The sequence below is a fragment of the Ornithodoros turicata genome, chromosome 2, assembly GCF_037126465.1.
Source record: "Ornithodoros turicata isolate Travis chromosome 2, ASM3712646v1, whole genome shotgun sequence".
Lineage (NCBI taxonomy): Eukaryota > Metazoa > Arthropoda > Arachnida > Ixodida > Argasidae > Ornithodoros > Ornithodoros turicata.
The window spans coordinates 8,064,609-8,088,931 of NC_088202.1; the positions used below are offsets into that span (position 1 = coordinate 8,064,609).

The window sequence follows — 24,323 nt, forward strand, 5'->3', positions numbered from 1 at the left end:
GTTTGTGTGTTGGAGAAGTCGCCGGTTTATGTGGTTTAGATGTGTCTTCTTTGTTGTGCTTGAACGTCGATTAATTCCTTACATCTATCAGCATTTAACAATAAACTATTTTAATGGTTGTGTCCCCACTATGTGATAATGTTGGCTGGGAGAAATTATCAGTGTTGCAATGATGGTGGTCATGTATAGCAATCTCAAACTTGTTATAATAAAAGTTGCAGTTTTGATTGTTATCGTATTGATTGAGAATTTCTTCTTTAATTAATAGTAGTCCTTTATATTGAAACATATTGATTCGATTCTGGCTCATTTTAAGTTTGCATATATGATGTGATGATTGCCAATAATAAAATAGCTTTGCTTGTGTATCATTGGGATTGATCTTTAAATTTTAGCGCAAAGGTTGTACCAAAACAGGACCTGCGATTTCTGTTACGACACGTTTTTACGTTTCATCTTTGTAGAAGAAATGAAAGTGTTGTCCACTAATCGGGAGCACAGTACACTCTTAAAAATGAACTTCACCGCATAGCACGCTCCTAGCCAACCATCATCTCGAATGATATCGTTGCCTCTCCTGATTTGTTGAAAACGGGAGGCGTACGCCTCTTTGTGACACTTATGCGGTTCATAATTGTCACAAAAAAGGCGTACGCCTCCCGTTTTCAACAAATCAGGGCAGATAACGTTATCATTCGAGATGATGGTTGGCTATGAGCGTGCTATGCGGTGAAGTTCATTTTTAAGAGTGTACGTTGGCTGTTCTGGCCTTCTACACTCTTAAAAATGAACTTCACCACATAGCAAGCTCCTAGCCAACCATCACCCCGAATGACAACGTTTTCGCCCCTGATTTGTTGAAAACAGAAGGTGGCGAGAACGTTGTCATTCGGGATGATGGTTGGCTAGGAGCGTGCTATGTGGTGAAGTTCATTTCTAAGAGTGTAGCCGAACTATTCCAACAGTCAACTGGATCAGCTCTCTACCTAAGTATGTGTGCTCAATAGTAGCTCGATTTCCGGAACTGCCCACGCCCTCCTGAGGGAGTCGCGCAGCTGTTGGGAACGAAAAATTGGCGAATAAAGTCAGCCCACGCGGCTAATGTGTCTAACTGGACCACGCCCCATACTAAAGTAACGCACGGAAACCCGCGAGACGATTATGTCCACCCACGCCATCAGGCACAATGTTTTCACGGGCCATTTTTTGCGGAACCCACTCCTGTTGCAGATATTGATGGGCCTAGGAGACGAATACGAGAGCCTTCATCAGTCCGAAAGGAGCCTTTTTTTCCTGGGCGTTGCACCATTCGGCGGCGCATTCCAAGACGGAGATGATTATTCGGAGGTCATTCTCAAATACGTTATGAGGTACCTGTACTATTCATTCATTCTGTCCGTTTATGTAAAGGGGCAATAAATACAGTACTGACGTAGCTGTCGGTTGCGCGCCAGTTCTACAGTAAATATACATAGCACAACAGCAGGGGAAGGAGTTGAAAATTTAAATGAGTTTGAATGGGTTGTTTCGCACTGCATCATGTTTAACATAGTTTGAAAGAACTAGGAACGGTTAGAAAATTTATTCGAACGAGACTTTCGCATAGCCGTCTACATTTCATCAGGTTACAGGAATGATATATAGCACATAGTCACAATATGTAGCATACAGACAGGAGAGCAGGAACATACAAATACGGCAAGTCAAACAACAAACATACAGAAACGTCTAAATACTTCCCAAGCGTAAAATGTCAAAAGCGGCGAGTCTATGCAGTAATATACAGAAATACAAAACGCAAACACTCAAAACTCTGAATGCACAAAACGGAATGTCCAAAGGGTAAAAGGCAAAAAGAAGGTATGAATAAATTGGAATGACTTGCTGAAATTTGAATGAAAGTAGATAGGGTAGTTCATATATTTAAAGCGGACAACCCATACGTACTTAGTAATTATCGTCCGATATCGGTACCTACGTCAATAAATCTAGTTTTTGAAAAGCTGATAGTCAAGAGGGTCCCCCAATATTTAGAAAAACTCAACATTATTAATGAAAATCAGCATGGGTTTAGATGAGGATCAGGAACGTCCACTTCAAAGGCGACTATATATACTGGTCCTAGGTATCTTTTTAGACTTGAATAAATCATTTGACACAGTTAATCATCATATTCTTCTGGACAAATTGGAGTACTACGGATTTAGAGGTCACATTAACCTATTTCTTCGGAGCTACCTCACAGGTCGCAAACAGATGGTCACAATTAATGGCGTATCATCGGAGTACGAACAAGTAAATACTGGTGTACCCCAAGGGTCTGTATTACGGCCTATCTTATCCTCTCTATCCATTAACGATCTCCCCAACGCATTAAAGGCTCCGTTGTTTTACGTGGACGACACAAGTTTGTTCTACTCGGGTAAAAATTTGGACCACATTAGTAGAACTATAGGAAATGATCTTCGTGAACTAGAACAGTGGTTATTTTACAATAAACTTACCATAAATACATCCAAAACCATGTACATTATATTTCAGACTCCTCAGGCCCAGATAGATGCGAACACTTTTTCTGTGACTTTATGCAATACCGTGATTCAACAATCATATCAAGTCAAGTACCTAACATGAGTCATACGACTGTCATGTATTCGTTAAATGTAGGAACATATCACCCACTCAGGTAATGAGACTATTGTATGTCAGCTACATTCAAACTCACATCACATACTGTCTGGAAGGATGGTGTTGCAGATATAAGTCCTCTCTGACTGATATTGTACGTTTACAAAAGCGGTCTGTAAGAATCATCATGTTCGCCAAATATTCTTCTTCATCCATGATACTTTTTACGCAGTTAAACATCTTAACAATTGAGCAACCGATAGCACAAAAATGGGCACGTCTCATGTACAGCATTGTCAGAAATAACGAACCTATACATGTATGATTGCTAAATCATCCCAATAGATCAACCCGTACACAAACCGAACACAATTTCAACCTCCCAGTAGTAAGGAATGTTTACGGTACTAGCATTATGCAGTACTTCGGTGTTCGAATATGGAATCGAATGCCTCTCCAGGTAAAAAGTAGTAAACAATTTTTGCGGCATGCCGCCAATACATTATTAGTGATCATTCCAGTGTGTAACAATATTGTATACGTTGTCATGGTTTCGTTGTTTCTAATCTGGTTTGTAACCTCTGGCTTACACTCCTGTAGGAGCTTTTAAAATATGTAAAATTATATATTTTGTGAATTTTCTTTTTTCAGTACATGATGGTAATCTTGTGTTTACAGTCTCATGCTTGTAAACAAACATTTTTCCTATTGTTCTTGTGACTGGCTTGTGAGAATATAACTTATTCCCGAGAATATCTGCCCAACTGCCTTTACCACACTATGTATGAATTTACTGGACCCGTCACTCGCATCAGCTAAAGGACCACACAGTTTTTGTCAATTGTAATGTGGTGAAATAAAAAAAAAAAGAAAGAAATAAGAAAGACTATGACGGTATTGGATATGGGGATCAGGGGTAAAGTGGTAGTTAACCTTGAGAAATGGGAGTTGCGGTGTCTGTCGCGTTGTGCGGCCGGTGAAAGGTATTCTGACTGTGTGACAGATGGAAAATTAAGAGGAATAGAGGATGGGGAGCTACGTGATGGCAAAGTCTAATGTTTTGGTTAAGAAATGCAGCGGACCTTCGTGCATGTTTGGACCATGTGGTTTAAGGGTATAAAATTTCGAAATGAGATATGATTCGCCGTGTTTCCGTTTGATGCTGCTAGTGAAACCAGACTCTAAGATAACAATTTCTAAATGGGCGTGAAAATCATGTTCGGGAAGATGAAAATGAGCCGAGACAGGGGTGTGGTGCTTGTTGATGATATAACACTTATGACCATAAAATCGCTCACGCATGGTGTGGAATGGTTGCCCTGTGTATTGGACAGTGCATTTATTACACATGATTAAGTGGAAAGCATTAAATGATGTACAATGTAAGGAATGACGAATTGGGAGAGTGAAAGGAGTAGTGCTACTAGTGACTGACGTCCATGGAAGCACAAAATGACTTGTTTGCAACGTTCATTGATAAACGGGAAGAGGTCAGAATATTACGTATATTACCTGACCTATGGAATGAGACAGATGGAGCAACTGGGAAGATTTCTTTCAATCTTCATCATTGTGCAATAAGTTGAGATGTCGTCGAATAATGCATTTTTATTTGCTGAGGGTTTTGTTATAAGCGGTGACGAAGATTAAGTCATTGCGTTCCTTCCTAGTAGGAATGCGCCAAACAAATCCGCGATTCCTAGGAAGAGTTTCGAGATTCGGAAGTCCGAATCTCAGTGCTCAAAACGGCGAATCGAATCTTTCGAATCAATCAACCACGTTTGTTTGTTTCTTTTTAGAATTGATTCCTCCGGAGTCTGCTGGCCTGATTGGCTGGTGGGACCCGGGTCCATAAACTCAAAACTTTCAACTGTGTCTTCTCGTTTTTTGTTTACATTGCTGTGGGCCGAAAGGGTTCAGGCAGGAACTCTTACATTACATGGTTAAAGGGAGCACGGTTTTGCTTTTGATCGTTTCTTAATTTCATACAAAGAATTCAGACTCGAGAGTTTCTGTCTCTCCTGTAGCCGATTAAGAACATGAATCACATTTAAGAAGGATATGGGTATGTATTCTCCTGAAAGTGAACGTGAAAGTGAATTTAATTTGTTTTTATTCAACAAATATATCAAATTCTACTTGAAAACACTTTTCAGTAGAAGTGTTTTCTTCCTCTGGCTTTTTATGCTCTTTTTAAAGATGGGATTAGAAAGATTCGAGATTCTTAAGATTCGTGGATGCGCAAAACCTTCCTTGGATTCAGATTCGGAAAATCCTGGATTCGTTTCATCTCTACTTTATACGTATGCTGTGTAGAAGCGTGTCTCTCTCTATAAGAGCTGACTTAGATAGCGCATTATCTATGAGACTATCGAGATATTTACGTTTTGGAAATCCTCGGACATTTCTTAAGAGGAGATACGATCTCCGGCGGCCTCATGTATTCTCTATGGGAGAAACAAAGCGATTTTTCGCTGCTACCGATATGGCGTTGTTCGATAGCTTTTCGAATTTCAAACAATTCGTATTGAATACATTGGAACGTTAGTTTTTCAAAAACCTTACGAAAGCTGCAAAAAATCTGTAACCTAGTCTCTCACTTGAGGAAGCTAGCTCGTTTACTGTAGCGCATACGTGAAATGTAACCAATAGCATTTTCGCGGAATTCTTTCTTGAATATTTTGATGCCAGTGTTATGTCTGTCCATGCATCCAGTTGTTCACAATATTGAAAAAAAAAATAAATTAATGTGTGTGCGGCTCTGTGAACCGCGCCGTTTTGCCATCGTACAGTAGCATCACATTCCTGTTCACAAACAGAGCTGTGCACGTTACAAAAAAAGAAAAAAGAAAAAGGAACTAAATACGTTACTCCTCCTTCGAAAAAATAGTAACTAAATACGTTACCCGTTACTCACAAATAAAAGGAACGCGTTCTTGTTATTTGGAAGTAACGAGTTACTTCTATACGTTACATTTGCATACCAGACAGCAGAAATACGAAAGCATCGCCTATCTATATCGCCCACATATGTTGTCTTGTATGTTGTATTGTCCCATATAAGCCCAAGGCTAAATGTACACCATACGGAGAACAGGATTGAAGGCGGTGGTCCATAAGAGGGAATTTCGGTGAAAAAACGGATTTCATTCACAAGGAGGCCTTGGCGTGATCATTGACATGAGTTCCCGAGTAGGGGACAGAGAGACGAAGCACTAAACGCCCTGCGTGCAGTGAATACTTGAAAGATGGAACACATTGAGTGTGCTGAAACACTGTGGATACTATATAGAGAAACGAGAAAGGCGTTGCTCTCTGGTGTCCTTTTCTCTTCGCTGGGGATTTTCCCGCATACTTCAGCCTCGTGGAATACCGCCATGTGCGCAGGAAAAACCACAACTGGCGGTCGTGGTGGGTGACAGTGAGCAAAAAGAAAAAGAAAAAAGGAACAAGTAACTTGCAGCAACGCGTTATCAATTTTTGTAACTAGTTGGGAACTCGTAACGCGTTACGCGTTACGAAACGCGTTTCGTACAGCATACAGCGTTTCGTACAGCATACCAAGAGCATACAATTTAATTGATGCAAATTGCAAAGTCAACTTCGAACGTGTAGCAGGGCGAGAGGCGTCTGCTAGCGGGAACGGAACGTGGGGCAGGGAAGCCGCCAACGGTATCGCTCCCATTTTAGTAATGCCACATCAGGAACGTCGTCGAACGAATTCGGTCTTTCCTTGCTCTGCCTTTGAAAACTAAGTTTGTATTCCCCCGCGGCATTCTCTCCTGTCAGGAACCAGACTTTATGTAAAAGCCGTACCACCCGATCGAAAAATCCATCAGAGCCAATCCTAATGGAACCATTAGACCAATAGGCCTGTCGTAATTTCGGACATCTCCAACAGGACTAAAAAGGGATTACACAGGATTACACAGGCGCAGGCCTCCGTCACGAGTCACACGAGAAAAGACTGCAGTGAAGCGTAAAATTTCGCATGTTATTGTTGACTTTTATTTATATATAGATCTTTGTTCATTTCTGGTTCCATCTGTCTATGTTACGTCGTTTGCATAAGTTCCTTAAGTTCGTTTCATCAAGTTCGTTAAGTTCTGTAGGAATCTGTCGGCTGGGGAAGTAAACTGACTCTGATCATACCAACAGTCAGTTACCGGGTTAAATTAAATGCCCGGTACACCAAGAAATCGTTTTCCGTGCCAGACCTGGCGACGGTTTCCTGGCGACGTCCCAAGGGAAAAAGCCTCTCTGCCTAACGCTGCACAGTTTTCAAGCAGTTAGACACAGCCCCCTTTGTCAACACGTCTCACCGATATCAGCTCTTAGTCACTACAATCAACAGTCCGTAGACTACCGTGTCATCGGGCACGCGATTAGATAATCGTTCACATCTTTGTCCACATCCCCCCACCAAAAAAAAAAAAAAAAAATACAGTTCAAATAATGACCCCGAAGAACGTGCTAGTAGATATAGTAGAAAAAAATTCAAACAAGAAATGCATCAAAACACAAGGCACACACGCAGCACTCGTTTAACAACTTAAATAAGAAAGAAATGTTCCGCGAAAAAAGAGCTCGATAGATGCACCAGGCACAGGCTGCCTGCAGTCCAATTCACAACTGAAAGCAAAGGTCAGAGGTCTTCCGGGTCGAGCTGAATGAGATCTCCCATCTGATCAAAGGTACGAAGAAGGCCTTTCTCTTTGAAGAAGAGCGAGAGCGACTGCGATGTTGCCTTCCACGCTCTGGCATCGTCTACTTTGGCGCGATGCAGACAACTACGACGTTTAGCTCCTCGGTGAAACTCTGGAACCAGAAAAACCGGGCACAGAAGGCGATGCTCACCCTCTGTATACGGGATGGCGGCGTTCGCGGGATGTCGATCTTGAAGCGTGTCCCTGGAACGGCGGCGGAAAATGTTTGAGATCATCTCCTCTGAGCGTTTGAGGCTGAGATGAGCACTTCGAGCGTGATGTCCAAGACACTGGACGACCAGATTCCTCGACTGTCCAGGTCACCACCAACCGGACGTTCGGGACCCTCCCGCGGCCATCTGGGCCCTCGTTTCTTGAGTTGTTTGAGACCGGCGGACGCTCACCCATGTCCACCCTCCGTGGCTACCCGCCGGTCGCCTTCCGCGCTGCTGAGGCATGACCAAATGAGTAGAAAAAGGGAAAGAACGTCAGAAAATGGTGGGGAGGACTCTCCCTAACAAGAGGGTATGTCCAGCCGTCTGATAACTTAGCTACCGTGGGCGACCGTGAAGACGGAAAAGGCACAAGTAGCTAAGGAAAAATGCAGAACACTAGGAAATAGTGACTGATAATGCCCATTACGCGCATCGACCGCGGAAAGCAGGTGTGGGCGACGTCGCATCATATAGGGCATGGGGTGAGAACGGCCTGACCTCTGTCGTACAAATCGAGTGGGAGATGGCTCGTTCCTGTTGCTCGACCTTCGTGGAACGACATGGAATCGAGAATCCGGAGGGACAAGTTCGCGCCGTAACACAGGCAGTGAAAACTCATCGAGTCCCGCGATACGCGGGCACTCAACTGGGAAAAATTCCGCTGAACAAGCCAGACCCAGTTCCTTTCGTGGCATGCTTGGGTCCTGCAAGAAACGATCCCGGAAAGTTAGAGTTAAGCCTAGGAGCTGGATGGTAACGTAATGTGTCCTGCCGGATAGGCCAGGTAACTATCGAGGCCCCATTGCGACTCCATCCACAGCAATTTCGGTACGCTTGTATATCGGGTCAGGGTGCCGACTCGACAAATTCAGAAGGGACTGTACGTACCTTTAGCACGCAACCCTGCCCCGTTTGCTTACAAGGCCCCGGATGACATGACGTGGCTTTTCAAGACCACCGGACTACACGACTGTAGGTAGAACTCCTGATGCCGCAACCACGTAAAGGTACGCGGTCTTCCACGTACGGGGGATTCGCAACGGAGAACACGAGATAAAACAGGAAAAAAAAACAGCAGGGGAAAACTGGCTACCCTTAATTCTAACCCAAAATGAAATACCCTTCACTAGCCATACCGGTGGCAATCACAGTCCTGTCGTCGAGTCTCCCAAAAGCCTACCGGAGGAAATACGCACTCCGACGAGCAGGAGCCCCCAACGCGTTGGGCGCCAGACATGCGAATCAGTCTGCTGTGGAAGAAAACCAAACTCTGATTATACGAACAGCCATTTAATAACATACCAACAGAATGCCGAGTACAGGAAGAAACTATTTTCCGTGAGAGACCAAGGCAGTCTGTTCGTGGCGACGCCCCAAGGGAAGACGGCCCTCCGGAGCGGGGGGGGGGGGGGGGGGTCATTGTGAAGAAAGAGTGAGGTCTCCCTCCACGACAAGGGCGGCAAATTTCACCCCGTGTCGAAGCGGGGAGGGGGAGGGAGGAAAAAAAGTGATAGACAGAAAGGAGGAGGGTGAGACACTTAATGTAGTCCGGTGCTAGAAGTAAAGTCCAGTAGCACGTTACGTGCTGCCGTGCGGGAGCATGTTGATCCCCGGAGATGAAGGAGATCTTGTAATGTGTAGTGCGCCGTAATGCCAAAGACAACGAAGTGCTGACCACAGCACGCTCCCGCTTCTGGAGCCCGCGCTACGAGTAATAAACATTCTTCTCTGGCCCCCGTCGGAGCTCACACAAATGTATCATCCGGGAGTCCTTGTGCGTGGAACTTCCAGAGCATAATTTCCCTGGAGCCCTAGTGAATCGGACAATGCAGAATAGCGTGTTCCCAGAGGGCGGCGCAGGAACCACCACTGGGCGACGGTGCTAGACCGAGGTTGTACATACGTGCAGATGTAATAACAGATTAAGTTATCAGCCTGTAAACAAGGACTGCTTTCCTGCGTTCAAGGTTCATTGTGGGGAGCGGCTCATCGAAGAGTTGGGCTGCTGGGAAGGTCGAATTTCGGATGTTGCGAGTGTTCGCCTCTCCAGCTGGCTGCTCGCCACCTAGCGGACTCCAGCAGAAGCACTCAACGAATGACAATGGCAGCAGACGACAGGAATATTTCGCACTGATCCGAAACTGCCGCAACTTCTCTTCGTGTGCGATGGAGTTTCCTGGCTTGCAGAACTCAAACGGCAGCAGCACTGCTCAATTCTGCAGTGCGAAACTACTGCGGAGAAGAAAATTCAATGCCGAGATGATGAAGAGCAAAAAGGAGCATCACAGGAGCGGCGTAAACGAAAACAACGAAGACTGCGGGAAACCACGGGCGATTTATGTTATTTGTACAATTTTTGAAGCGTGACTGGTGGAAAAAGGCATGAATCAGGTTGATTTATTCATCGGCAATCCTTCTTTTCTCCGCCATCTTGAGGACGACACTAGCGCCTCTATAGGTAGTTGGCTTGTGGTTCATAATGTACCACCGTGTCCGGAGAATTGGCGTGGGCTGCTCGGGGGGCAGTGAGATCAGCGTTCTCATTGAAAATCTATCCCCAATTGCGCGGGGATCCACTGGAACCTAACGCAAAATTCCTTTTCGTTTAGCTGCTTGAGAATGTCTGTGATTTGTTGCGTAGTCGTGTCCTCCTCCCGGCATCCTTTGATACGTTGGAGGGCACTTTTAGAGTATGAGAGGATCAGAACGTATTGAGCTTGCACAGTAGTTACAAATTCCAGAGGTTTCTGGATTGCTACTGTAGCGGCCGCTGGCTGCTTTAGGGGTGTCATCACCATCGCCAAGAGCTTGGGCGAGACTCTGATGACCTTGAGCTCGCGCAGAGAGCTCTGAGTTCGTTCTTGGAATCTGGACCCATCGTGTGCGGGTCCATTTTGCTAATCATTAAACGCTTGCTTTGCTCGGACGTTACACTTGGTGGCAGCGGTGGGATGACGGCCCCGGATGCAGCTTGCCCTCAACAATCTCTCCTGCCCGACACGTACGCGGGGGACGGAGATTTCGACTCTTGGGAGAAACACTTCTCCGCTTGCGCTTCGGCTAATTCGTGGTCTGATGAAAGGAAGTTGCTGGTTTTGCCGGCGCGGCTACGTGGTCGGGCTCAGAGGATTTACGATAATCTCACGACGACTGAAAAAGAAACGTACTCGAATCTGCGTGCGGCTTTGTCCACTAAATGTTCTCCTTCTGCTCTGCGCATATAGGCGGCAGCAAATTTTCGCGCCCGCATTCATCGTGGTGAAGAGGCCCTCGACACCTTCGGGTACGATCTTTTCGACCCCTACGACAAGGCGTACCCAGACTCGTCGGAGGCAATGCGAGACACCATGGTGAGGGATCAGTTCGTTCTCGGACTCGAACGTGGGACGCGTGATAAAGTCACGTCCGCCAATCCCGCCACGTTTTCTGACGCCCTCCACGCCGCCGCCCGCGTCATCGCCCTCCGCCAGCTTCCTGGTCCGCTGTCAACTGCTGCAACCACAAGCCTGCCTCCCACGAGTTCTTCTGCATCTCGACAGCCGGTCCAGCGCGATGCCGACACCATGGAAGCTCTCGCAAGCGCAGTCGCGGCGTTGAGCCAGAGGGTCGACGCCTTGTTGCGCCTCACGTCAGCCCCTGTCCCGCTGGCGGGACACCTCACCCAGCCCTGCCTGTTACCACTGTGGCGTTCACGGCCACTTCGCCAGGTCGTGCCCACGCCGCTCACGGCGACAGCCTACACAGTGACGTGGCGGCGACCGCTTCCCAGGGCCCTCGGAAAACTAAATGGCGTCTCCAGCACGGCCTCGCTCGGGACGCCGCCGCAGCAGCCCCTTAAGGGCATCACGTTTTGGTCACCGTTTCCGGAAGCGTTGAAGGCGTGCCTGTGCGTATGCTACTGGACTCTGGGTCTAGCGTCACCATAGTAAATTTCACCGTTTGGAGCATGATGCCGTCCAAACACTCAATCCCGTCTTGCGGAAGTCCCCAGCACGTTGTCGACCTTAACACCAACCCGCTTGACATCACAGGAGTCTTCTATATGAAGATATCTGTGCCCGGAACCACTACAATTCATCCCGTCTATGTCGTCTGTGGCATCTTGCATGAGTGTATCCTCGGCAGCGACTTTCTGGTTCAACACCGCTGCGCCATCGACTTTGCATCCCGTTCCCTCAAGACTTGCGTCGGCTCATCAGCCCCCCAGCCCATCCTGGGACCGGGACCAGGGACGCCCATCGTGTGCGGGCCCATTTTGCTAATCATTAAACGCTTGGTTTTGCTCGGACGTTACACAACTAACTCAGCCAGCGTTGACGACACGAGAGAGACCAAAGGTCTTCCCCAGGAATACTGAAGGGCAGGAATCCAGAATTCAGCTAAACTGCTTTTTCAGTGTTCGGTTCGTTGAGCTATCAGTATATACATGGAGTGCTTCCCTGTATCTGCCATGGATAACTACCGAGGCAAATGCCCTGACCACAGTATCGGGTGCCTCATTCCAAATTGGCGAAGGAGACGCCCCGCGGCCTACAGGCGTAAGTGCGTCGAACCGGAGTCACCGTAGACCATCTCATTGGATGAATGTGGGGTAGGCCAAGAGCCGTCAGGAGTTCTTTGCAATGAACCCCCTCCAGTTGGTTCTGTGTAGAAGCGGAACGAAGAGCGGAAGGCAGCGTGTACAATATCCTCTGAACAACGTTGCATGATGAAGAGAAATGAGGGAAAAGAGGAGGAACACTGTCGAATGCCTGCTTTATGTCCAAAAATGCTACCATCGCCAGTCCTCTCCTCTTCGAGCTGTCTGCTACCGAACAAAGCTCCAGGATGGTATCGGCGGCGCTCATCCCCCACCTCAAGCCTGTCATACAGTTCGGGAAAGCGCCCTTGGATTCCAGGAACCAGTGGAGGCGCGCCTGGATAAGTGGTTCCATTAATTTAGCCACACAAGACGTCAGATATACCGGCCTGTATGACGACAGGTTCTCCTTCTGTTTCCCGTCTTTGAGGACTGATACCAAAACAGCGGTGGCGAGGTTTTGCCAGAAACCCACACCACATTACGGTATACCAGCAGTATACCTTACCTGTTCCGGCACCTACGTTCCTGATGGCTTGATCGGATATTCCTGATATCGGATATTCGGAGGGGCGCTGCGCCGGCGACAGCGTAGAAGGGGGAGTTTAGTTTTTCTTTCTACTTTATTGTTCATTTCCGCAGAAATGAGAGGTACGGAAAAAAGCTACACAATTCAGCTTGAGGGAGCCCATACCCCCTCAATACGAGGGTGATAGCAACCGGAAAAGATCATATTACGTACACATTCAGATTGGTAATATTTACACTGCAACCAGAAAAGAGCATATTACATAAACATCTAGACCGTACTGTTTATACAGTTTCACGGTTTTTATGCATTAAGATTTGCTAAAGAGCACTTACAAAAAGATCTTTCTTGTCCCGTGCGTGACATTTTCGATACTGGTGAACCGGGGAAAAAGTATACGTTTAAAACGCGGGGGACATTGTATGCAAGCATTTGCCTTCCGCATTCCATTCTAATTGCTGGTATATGCAAATAATGATCGTGTCTCCTACTGTATGCTGTCCTATGCATTCATAAATCTGCTAGTTTATTGATACCAGAGACGTACCTATCATTCGCAAAACGTACTTTTTTGAATAGAAGAAATTCGTCAAGGTACGATAAGCGTACAACGTTTAGATCAACAAGAAGTGATTCCGTGTGAGCAGTATATGAAAGGTTTGCAATACAGCAAATTATCTTTTTCTGCAATATGATTAATCGCCCGACATTTCTTATGGTGGTGTCTCCCCATACCAGTGTGAGTAAAAGAGGCTATTATAGATCTGGAATTTAACAGCTTTGGACAATAAGGTACGGCATCTGAACAACAACGCCGGACAGTGTTGCACAGAGTTGTTGTACATGCAAGTTCCACGTCATGTCACATGCAAAGTGCACTCCCAAGACCTTCACGTGATCAGCAAGTGGAATAGAGAATATGTCTATTATAGATCTGGAATTTAACAGCTTTGGACCATAAGGTACGGCATCTGAACAACAACGCCTGACAGTGTTGCACAGAGTTGTTGTACATGCAAGTTCCACGTCATGTCACATCAGAAGTGCACTCCCAAGACCTTTACTACGATACTCTTATTTTTGGGGCGGAAGATTACGGTTTAGTCTTATGAGTATTATTTTAAAGTCATTTTAATTGAACTGTTTATTTAGTTTACTTAAAAGAGTGCTCGTCTAAGTTCACATTGTCATTTATTCGACGGGTGTTCAAGTCAAACCGGGACTTTCTGCCTCCTAGTACAAATGGCTCGCGCAACTTCTTTTTCGTCATTTTCACACGCAACAGGCCTCCGCGTTCACCACGTGGTGTTCCAAAGTTTGTGCAAAACAGAAGACACGTGCTGGACAAGATGGCCGACAACGAGGTGAGCGCGCACATCGAACAGCGAATTGTCATGAAGTTTATCGTGAATGAAGGCGTAAAGTCATCTGAAATTCACAGAGGACCTCAGGTTCAGTATGGCCACGATACACTTAGCCGCAGCAAAGCGTTTGAGTGGTGCAAACGATTCCGAGACGGCCGTACATCAGTGCAGGACGATCCCGGCCGGGGCGGCTTAGAGCCCAGTGTCAGGGTTCGTGACAACATCCAACTTGTGGAGCCCCTGATCCTCAAGGACCGGTGGATAACACATCTCGAACTGGCTCGAAAGACGGACCTTTCTGTGGGAACGTTGTACACTATCATTCATGAACACCTCCAGTTTCGGAACGTTAGTGCCCGTTGGGTTCCGAGGCAGCTCTCCGTGTTCGACCGGCAGAGAAGACTGGAAATCTCCCAAGAGCTAAGGTACCGTTTCGACACTGAAGGACAGCCGTTCCTTGATCACGTGTGATTAAACGTGGGTGCACCATTTCACTCCTGAGTCTAAACTCGCATCAGAACAGTGCAAGCGTCCGGGCTCGCCAGCTCCCAAGAAGTTCCGAAGCACCCCGTCTGCGGTTAAGGTCATGGCCAAGGCTGGAGTTGTTCATGTTGATTTTCTGCCCAGTGGTACCACCATCAATAGTGCATATTACTGCCAGGTTCTCAGGGATGTGCATAAGGCGCTGAAGCAAAAGTGGCCGGGTCTCATCACCAAAGGAGTCCTCCTCCTACAGGACAATGAACGCCCGCATACCGCACATCTCACGACACGCATCTTACAGGAAATTGGCTGGGAGTTGCTGCCACATCCCCCTTAGAGTCCAGACCTTGCCTCCAGCGATTTCCATCTCTTCGGGCCACTGAAGGCGTTCTTTGAGGGCCGCCACTTCAGCTGCGACAACGAGGTCAAGAATGCGATCCGATCATGGCTGTTACGCGCCGGTAAGGATTTCTACGCTGCTGGCATCCAAGCCCTCGTGAAACGCTGGGACAAGTACATTAGTGAAGCTGGAGATTACGTTGAAAAATAAAACTAATTTCTCGCCTGACGAGGGACGATATCAATTGGAATATGGCATATGCTGAAGGGCAGTCCTTAGGAGGGCATTGGCAAACCCCCAAGGCAATGCCTTAATGGAAAGATATGGTGTCCCTTCACGATTTTTTTTGTTTGCGGACGATCTATCGAACGGATTTTTGTTCTAAAAACGATCCGGTATCAGGCGACCGAAGGGACCAGATGCTCTCATTGGGACGACTTCGTAGGTTTTATAATCAAAAAGTTAATTATTGAAAGTTAATTAAGACATTGCCTCTGGAGTTTGCTAATGCCCTCCTAAGGGGTGCCCTTCAGCACATGCTACATTTAACAAACTTTTTGAACAAAAGGTTCTTTTTCGAATCATATGTAATAACCTCTGAGTAAGCCATTGCTGCCGTGCGCTTTGGGAATGCACACGGACCGACAAGGAAACATTCATGACACGTTTGTTTACTCAAAGTAATAAATGCCTAATATCTTGACTCGGGGTGTTGAGTGTGTACAACTGACCAGTCATTACCTGCTAGGGTACTTCGAAAACTGTGCAATGTTTCTCTGGTTATATATTAACGATTTCGTTTCACTGTACTATCATTTTTGCGTAGTTCTTTTTCGCCAAGTAATGTGTAAACAGCTAAGTGGTTAATTATATGACATACTATCGTGCTGATGATAATATGCAGGTAGTTATAGTTTGGAGTCACAAGGTCCAGCAGTGCTACAGAGGAAGTAGTTATTTGCGTAGCATCAGAAATACAATTCTGGGATCCATAACAAAGAAGTGGGTTATTCAATACTCGGGCATCACTAGATTCTTCGAAAAGATCAACGCTGAAATCACCACTCATGATCATAACGTACTTATTTTAAGACACATAGGAGAAAACCTTCTCTAAGAACATGACTAGCTCAGATAGGCTTCCTTTTGGCGGACGGTACAATACGCCGAAAACACATTGGCTATTTTGGACGCACGGAACTTCATTGTCTACTGTGTTCATAAAATATTCAATTATCATCTTACTTCTCATCTCATCAGCAACTTGGAAGGACACGCCCCCTCGTCTCCTAATTGATTGTGACATATAGAAGTGCTGATAATCAAGAAGTACAAAATATTCAGAAGACAATTTGTACCACGTTTCAGTGAACATTATTGCACTGAATGAGAAATTCAATTACTCGAAACGGAATTGTAATTCATTCAATGTAATTCATCAAGTTTACTTGACACTGATCGAACGTTCTAGTGAATTGCTGCAATAGCATTTTTGAAAGACCGTGCTGGAACTACGCCAAAACTAGAAGGTAAAATGGCTTCGATGATAGTTCGAAACAGGAGGAGCGGATGTTTCTGGTGTCAGTTCTCACTAGCCAAGCTTTCGAATGTCTTCTCGCGATTCAATTACCACAACAGGACAGCCATCGTTTTGTCGAGCACATCGCCGTTTGACACCCAGATATACTTCCACCCGACGTCTTTTTCCGAGCATTAGCAGCGCCGAGCAATTTCTTTTGTGCTGGACATAAGTGCTCGTTTGGCCCCGTCTGAACAGGCTTTCGTTTGCGAGCGTTTTGTAGAATCTCGTCCCGCTTTCTCCTGTAGGTAAACTACACCACAATTTTTTTTCGGTACTTTTTGGAATCGGGACCAGGTGGCAAGCATGAATGTCTACTTCTCTTACCTGTACTTCTGGAACACTGCCAATCTGTTAGATTATTTCTGTAGGTTTATCAATGGTTGCCTTTTATCTGGAGGTTGGAGTGGGAGGAATACTGCTCAATACTCGTCAGGAGGGTCTCAGTATACTTTAGTTTGGCTTTTATTGAGCTACATGCCTCATGAAGTGCGTGCTTTTGCTTCTTCACTTCAGTAATGTCCCGGAGCATAGATTCCAGTTTCTCTTTTGTTTCTTCAAAAGACTGTCCAAGTTCCTTGTGGTTCTCTCTGTCAAACGACTTGCGAAGGTCCTTCAACTCCTGTTTCATCTCTTTCTTGAACCCGTCAAGAACTCTTGGATATCGTTGCTCATTTTCGTTAAACAGAAGATACACTACGGTAGTACACTATGACACTCCCTACAGCATAATGTTGTAAGCAATGGCAGCAGCAGCGGTAATAGATATGCAGAGAAAAGATGCTAAAAGGCAGAACTAACCAGTAGTAAGTAGATGGGTAGAAATTCAGCCCAGAACGAGAACTATCTCTATTCGAAATATCGGCGGCTCTCGATCTGAGACCTGTAGTATGGGACGTAAGGTTGGACACAATAGCTAAACCACTGCTGCCACGCAAGTGAGTTCTGCCGATGAAACGCTCCAGTTAAGTGCAGTCAAGATGATGAGATTGACCCAGATGCCTATCCAAGATTAGGCATCTTTCCTCAATGGCAAGGCTCGTCCGAGTTGAAGGATGTGGAGGCCCGATAAGTGTATCTGCAAAGGCTTCTGCTAGGTCTTCTGGAACGAGGGCCATTCGGTTTGGAAGGGACTGAAACACGAGGCTCTCCCTCGCCTTCTCTGTCAACGTATCTAAGGTCCGCCAGATGAGTGATTTGGGGGTACAGGGGTCCAATGTTTCACGGAAAAAAGCCCTAGTGACGTCTTCGCAGACAGATAATGCATCTCCTAGTAACTGCGGTGATACTGCGATAGTTGGTAAGGTGTTTGCGGGAAGGGGACCGACGGGATAGACGTTGGGCCGTCCGACGTGCCGGATGAAGGTTATGTAGCCTTAGATCTGGCGACGGTTCTGTCTTTCACGTAGTTACTACTTTCCTTGCCTTCTTGATCGCAGTGCAGAGTGCATCTGCAAACGGTTGAGTCGACATCTCCATCTCCCTCCTGAAGTTGTCCCATACGGTTGTGTAAACTGGCTTTTCGGGGCCCTCGGTGCACCGCTTCCGGTACTCTGGATGCAGACCGCGCAGCGGGGGAATGGTCACTCCCCACGTGCAGGACTCAACCCTCCAAATAAGCGTCAGGTCCGAAGAGTGGAGGCATAGATCCCGTGCGCTGTGCCTGTTAGGCGACCGAAAAAAGGTTGGCGATCCGTCATTTGCTAGGATAAGTGTCAGGTCGTCTGCTACCTGCAAGAGGTCTTCCCCCTCTTGTCTGTACGGGTGCTTCCTCATGTTGCGTTGCGACCGTTGAAATCTCCACAGATGAGTAGCCGGGGCACTGCCTCTGCAATAACCACAGTCCCTGTGGGGTGGACGTATGTAGACCATAGGTCGGCGCAATCATGATCGCAATGCCTTATCAAAGCCTGATGATCGCGATCATGAGTGCGATCGCGAAGCACTGGCAAGGCTGCTGCGATCATGATCGCGCCGACCTGTGATGTAGACACAACATCAATGGTCAGCCTGCGGAGGATAATCCGGGATCCAACTAATTCTGCGTGATGGCCAGAAGCGCGGAGCTGAGGTCAATCCGTTGGTGGACAATATCTTTCCAAACGAAGAGTGCACAGTTTCCAGTAGGGTAACTGGGGATGGACGGAGCGATCAATTTCTCATAGCCTGTGATTCCAGCTGCCGCCGCTATGCCACATTCACATAGTGCTAATAAAGGCAGTGGGTGCCTCTTGAGCCTAAGCTGCAGTTCTGCCATTTTCCCACAAGCACCGTTACAGTTCCAGCGCAAGAGCGCCGGAAGCTTCGAACTGGGCATCATCCTGGAGGTTGTGTTGTTCATGATGAGGGAACCGAGCTGAAAGTAAGGCGAGCTGAAAGTAAGGCGAGCTGATTGTGGCCAGTGGCTGTTCCAGGGGCAGTAGTGAGGACAGGTGTGACCGCAGACCTGCGGGGATCCATTCACAACTGACAAGCACTATCAAAGTCGTAAAAGCAAAATTAATGAAGGCTGCAAGGCTGGGTGAGGGTTTAGTGGTTGGGTGCGACATTGATGAACCCTTGTCATTCAAATGGGTTGGGCAGGAGACCCGTCTTGAGGTTCGCGGTGTTTCGAGGCGATGTGAATAAGATTCTGTTGGATCAGCCGTCTTTGACGTTAGTTGCGTTGGACGCCCGCGTTCTACGGCGTCACCGTAAAGAGTGCGCCCTTCAGAGTTGGTCGCGCTTTTGGTCTGTACTACCACTGTGGTGACTGGAGCTGGTTCCTGAGTGGTCTTGGCAACCTTGTCCCGCCCCATGTTTTGTGCCACCCGGGTACCCACTTTGTTCTCCAATCCATATCGATAACCCGCTGTCTCTTCTCGCTTAACTGGGCAGGGGTGGTCCAGTATGGAGTGGTTCTTTCCACAATTAACGCATTTCATTGCACTGGCTTCCGTGCAGTCCCCTGTGTTATGGCTGCCCGCACATTTCAGACATATAGGGACCCAGACTCGGCCGACAAGAATGCTCTCGGGAAGAGCGCCCAGGGCAAAACACACTTTTACAAGAGCGCCTTCCTTTCCTATGTGCATCCACATTAATCACTGGATCTCATGCATGTACGTACTGACTGAGCTGTTGATCAGAGAGGGAATTATCCTTCACGCATATCCGACCCGTGACTGCGCTGGGTGGAGGCGGCAGAAAGGCGGTGACCTTGGTGCTGCCCAGAGATGTCAGGCCTAGACGTGGGACTAGCCCACCACCTGATTTTGTGCAGTGTTTACACGTACTTCTAATATCTCGTTGGGTGTTTCAGAGTACCGGAACTCTTCCAACTTCCTTGAGTTGCAGCGTGCTCACGTTCTCGCCCGTTCCCAAAGGTCGGAAAAGCACGGCGCGGGACTTCGCGATGTTCACAACGAATATATTTCACTGGCTTACATAACACTGGCTTTTGGTCTATTTTCAACTTCGTGATGTCTGAGCGAAGGAAGACGACACTCTTGACTGTGTCCTCGCTACTGCTCTGGCACCGTTCACGGATACTCTTACGCTTGCAGTGCCAGGCATGGATTATGAAACCATTCGCCGAACCATTCGCTTCGTTCATGATGTCGTCGCTGGTCCGGGAATCAGTGTCACTCTCGTTTCCTTGCACTACACGGAGGTTTCCATCATCGGCTACAGTTTCATCTATTGGTCTCGTTACTTGCGCTTCTGTGTGTCTGGACATCCACGCAGCATCCTTCGCTACCATGCCTGTTTCCAGTGTATGCATATAGTAGAGAACGCCGTAGGGATATTCCCACGGTGACAGCAAGTGCTCACCCGGCTTCCATCTGAGGGAAGGCACAGAAAAGCTTAACAGCCGCGTACAAACAGTGAGGTCAAAGTTGTCTCTGTGGCAGAAAATTCACTATCCACTTGCGCTGTGAAACGGAATTTCGTCCATTGCTATCACCGAGCAAGCAAAGAATCAGCAGCCCCTCTGCCAAGTGCGGCATCGTTTCTAAGCAGTAAGTCACCGCCCCCTTTGTCAACACATGCCATTGATATCAGCTGAAAACCGTACCCTGAGTCACTACTATCAACAGTCCGTGGGCTACCGTGTCGTCGGGCGCGCGATTAGATAATTGTTGACACACTTTTCCCACAGTTCATGCCACAGTTCAGTCCCGGGACCCCTACGCGTACGGACAAGCGGTGTCTGCAGTTCTGTGTCTTCCTGATATTCCTCTCTCCATGCCGATGATGCTGATAAAACTGGCAGCATGTTCCCAGTTGTGGTGTATCGCTAGGGTTGTCCGTTTCGATCCAAACCGATCCAGTTTTCCCGTGGTGGCAATGCGTACATAACGGCGAAGTATAACTTTGTCAGTAATAATAATAATTCCTTAGCCTGTAGTATTACATGTCTTTGAAAGTCAGTGGAGCACCAGGTATTGACAAGTCCGACGAACGGCAAGAACCCCTTTTTTATACACAGCTCTGCCTGCGCCTGCCGTTCTTTGGCAGGAGCTCATTTTAATCGTTGCAGAACACGCCGCAACAAAAAATAAATAAATAAATAAAATAAAAAGAAAAGCAAGGGGAGAACGAGGGGAGTGTCAGTCATAGAGGCACATTGCATGACTCAGTTACTCAATTATATTTGCGAAGAAGCAGATTGCAACTGGATTATCTCACGTTTTAGCATCTGTAACTTAATTACTTGCGCACTCTATAAACAGAACTTAACCGCATAACACGAAAGAGAGTAAGAGGGGGAGTAAGATTTTCCCCTAGTCGATGACGGCAATGACGGGGGAAGGGGCCTGGGCCGCGCCGCATGAAGCAAACGTAGACTAGGAGTACACTACAGGGTGTCTTTTTTTTTAGGCGATACAGATTTTTCATAAAGAAACTATAAGGGCTATAGACATGCTGTTTTCACTTCTATCATCTCTGGGCCGGCGGACATTCTTGACCATATGTTGCTCAACCGTCAAATGACTAATTACCTAAAAATCGTTAATTAACTTTTTAATTATAAAAGCTACGAAGTTGTTCCAATGAGAACATCTGTTCCTTTCGATGACCTGATATCGTAGCCGTTTTCAGAACAAAAATCGGTTCGGTAGATCGTCCGCAAAAAATTCGTGAAGGAACACCATTTTTTTCTTTATTTTATTCATTGCGCATCTTCGGAGACGCATGTTTCCTTCATCCCCAATGTGATATGGGCTGCGTTCCAGAACTCACCCGGGTCGACCCGAGAGTAGGGAGTAGCTACTCTACGCGTTCCAAAACCTACTCGATGACGTCGCGACCCCCGTTCCAAAAGTGGGTTGCCTACTCGAGAGTAGCTACACGAGGTCGACTCGCTCTACCCCCTATCAGACGGGAGTAGGTAAGGGTAGTGATGTCAGAGCTTTCGTCTGTATTGGAATCTACGGTCGTCTGCTTTTGCTGCTGCTTGTCTCGGCAGCATCACAAAGGATGCAGGAAAGTTCCAGTGTCGATTTTGCGACTTGATGTTTTCTTCAGTGCAACATGCACGGAACCATACAACCTGTTTCTATGCGTTTTAGAGCTAGCTGCGGACGAGAACAGCGCTACCCTTTCTCGGAACGTGCGGTAAATACCCCTATGTCGTGGCGTGAATGCTTTACGAACCCACGCAGCTGTCCCCATACCAAAGTCAACAGCGTCACACTAAAGCGAAGCAGCCGACAGCGGTTCTTATGTCGCGGGGCCCAAATGTCAATGTCGTCTGCTGTCGCCATGTTGAGAATCGTACTCGCGCCCGTTCCACAACCTACCCGAGGGTTACCTTACTCCCATGGTCACGTGGTACAACTCTGTCACGTGACCAACTCCTACTCGAGGGTTAGTTGTGGAACGCACCCATGGTGAAGGAGCCTCATGCGTCGAAGGTGGCGCCACAGTTCCGCCTCATGCGTCGAAGATGAGCTTCAATTTGCGGAAACAAAACAAGAACACGTGCATCGGGTGACGCTATCTGAACTGCCCTTATCTTGTGTTGCATTTTCTGTTAATTTTTTTCCAAGACGCAAGAGGCGAAAGTGTGCTCTTTCACCCTCTCCACATTGTGGGCAAAGGAAAGACGGGCCTCTGAAGATAAAGAATATAAAGAACAAAATATAGAAAAACTGGTGTTGCTTCACGAATTTTTTGCGGACGATCTACCGAACGGATTTTTGTTCTGAAAACGGCTACGATATCAGGTCATCGAAAGGAACAGATGTTCTCATTGGGACAACTTCGTAGCTTTTATAATTAAAAAGTTAATTAACAATTTTTAGGTAATTAGTCATTTGACGGTCGAGCAACATATGGCCAAGAACGTCCGCCGGCCCAGAGATGATAGAACTGAAAACAGCATGTCTTTAGAACTTCTAGTTTTTTAATGAAAAATCTGTATATCCTTAAAAAAGACACCCGGTATATACAAGTTTATTTACACGGGGAGACCACTGTCCCACCCGACTGCCAAATCCTGAGTGATAGTAACAATCACATTCACTCTCGGCTACACCTCGGACCGAGGTCAGCGACACGGTAGGTTTCGCGTACGCGACCTTCAACCATTGTGACGACTCTGGTTGACCTTCCGTGGGCATTGCGGAGTCTTTTCTTCAAGAGAGAAACTGATGTTCTGAGGCTGGAACAACATAGAAGGGACAGATACAAACAAAGCCTCAAATTGCCTAAGAAATCAACGATAAAAGATGAAAGTCACTGAAAACGTTAGGCAGCTGTAGGGATCGTATCTGTCCCTTCTATGTTGTTCCAGCCTCAGAACATCAGTTTCTCTCTTGTTCAACAGGTGCCGCTTGCGTCGATTTCCGTCGTATGAATGTGTGTATGAGCGAGCAAAAAATGTGAGAGTGAAAGGAGGGTGAGTGATAGTGAGTGGCTGGTTTGTCGTCCCTTCAGATGGCGCACCCCGAAAGTCGCTGGAGAGGCGTGGTAGCTTAGCTCAATTGGTAGAGCCCTGGACCGGTAATCCAGAAGATGTGGGTTCGATCCCTACAGCTGGCTAACCTTTTCAATGACTTTCATCTTTCATCGTCTTTTCTTCGCCGCAGTTCCACGGCGGGAGCAGCCTTGAGTCGCTACTTGAACTGGTCACTTCGAGGCTCGGTAAAATGGACCATTTCCGACAACGCGTATGCGCATGCCCAGCCCTTGCGTCCGCCATCTTTGAGTGGAAAACATCGCTGCGGACATGGAGGAAGGAAACACAGGAGCGGCCGTTTCGAGCAGATTTCCGTGGGACCCCTCTGGCGGTCGCTCCTGTCAAAACCGCCATTACTTCCTGTCCACCACGTGATCCTCTCTAAAGTTTCGGTTTGGCTGCTCGCGCTGCTTTTCGTGCTTTTATGCTTTTCCAAAGTCACTTACTCTTAAAATGTGAGCACCACTGCGGAAACAACGTTTTTTTTAACGTGTTCTTACCGCGGTTGCGGCTGTCGTTCAACAGAAAGCAGCTCTGTCACGGGAATAACGTTTCCTTCGTAAGCACGTACTTGACCGGTTTTTTCGTGCCCCTGTCTGTGAGAGAGTCATCTTGAATCGTTCCTTTGCAAGCTGGCGCTGTGCTACAGCTGCAGATTCAATTGATTTCCTCCATCGTTGTACAAATTTGATTACTGGCATGCTTTACCACTTCGGCAACAAACACACAAAACGCGGCCACGTCGTCACACAAACATCGCTGCCGCGAATGATGTTTCTAGTCCTGCGTGGTTGTCCTGCAGACCCTGACCGGTCTTGTAGTAGAAGGGTAAACCAAGAGTAAACCTCCGAACACACACAAATAAAGCTGGACGCGCGGCGTTCGTCACAATGCAGATGTCTGAACTGCAAGACAATCACGGCTCCCGTCGTCTGCTTTGGGAGCTGGCCTGCG

The 24,323-nt window shown here is 47.0% G+C and overlaps 1 protein-coding gene across 1 annotated transcript in view; it reads left to right on the forward strand.

Annotated features, from left to right (window-relative positions):
• The first annotated feature begins 1,249 nt into the window (after nt 1-1,249).
• The window catches only part of LOC135383060 (uncharacterized), a 60,835-nt gene continuing 37,761 nt past the window's right edge, over nt 1,250-24,323 (forward strand). Inside the window, exon 1 of the mRNA XM_064612691.1 lies at nt 1,250-1,370. Within this exon, the coding sequence (XP_064468761.1) occupies nt 1,366-1,370 (5 nt within the window). The 5' untranslated portion in view covers nt 1,250-1,365. The remainder of the gene's footprint in view (nt 1,371-24,323) is intronic.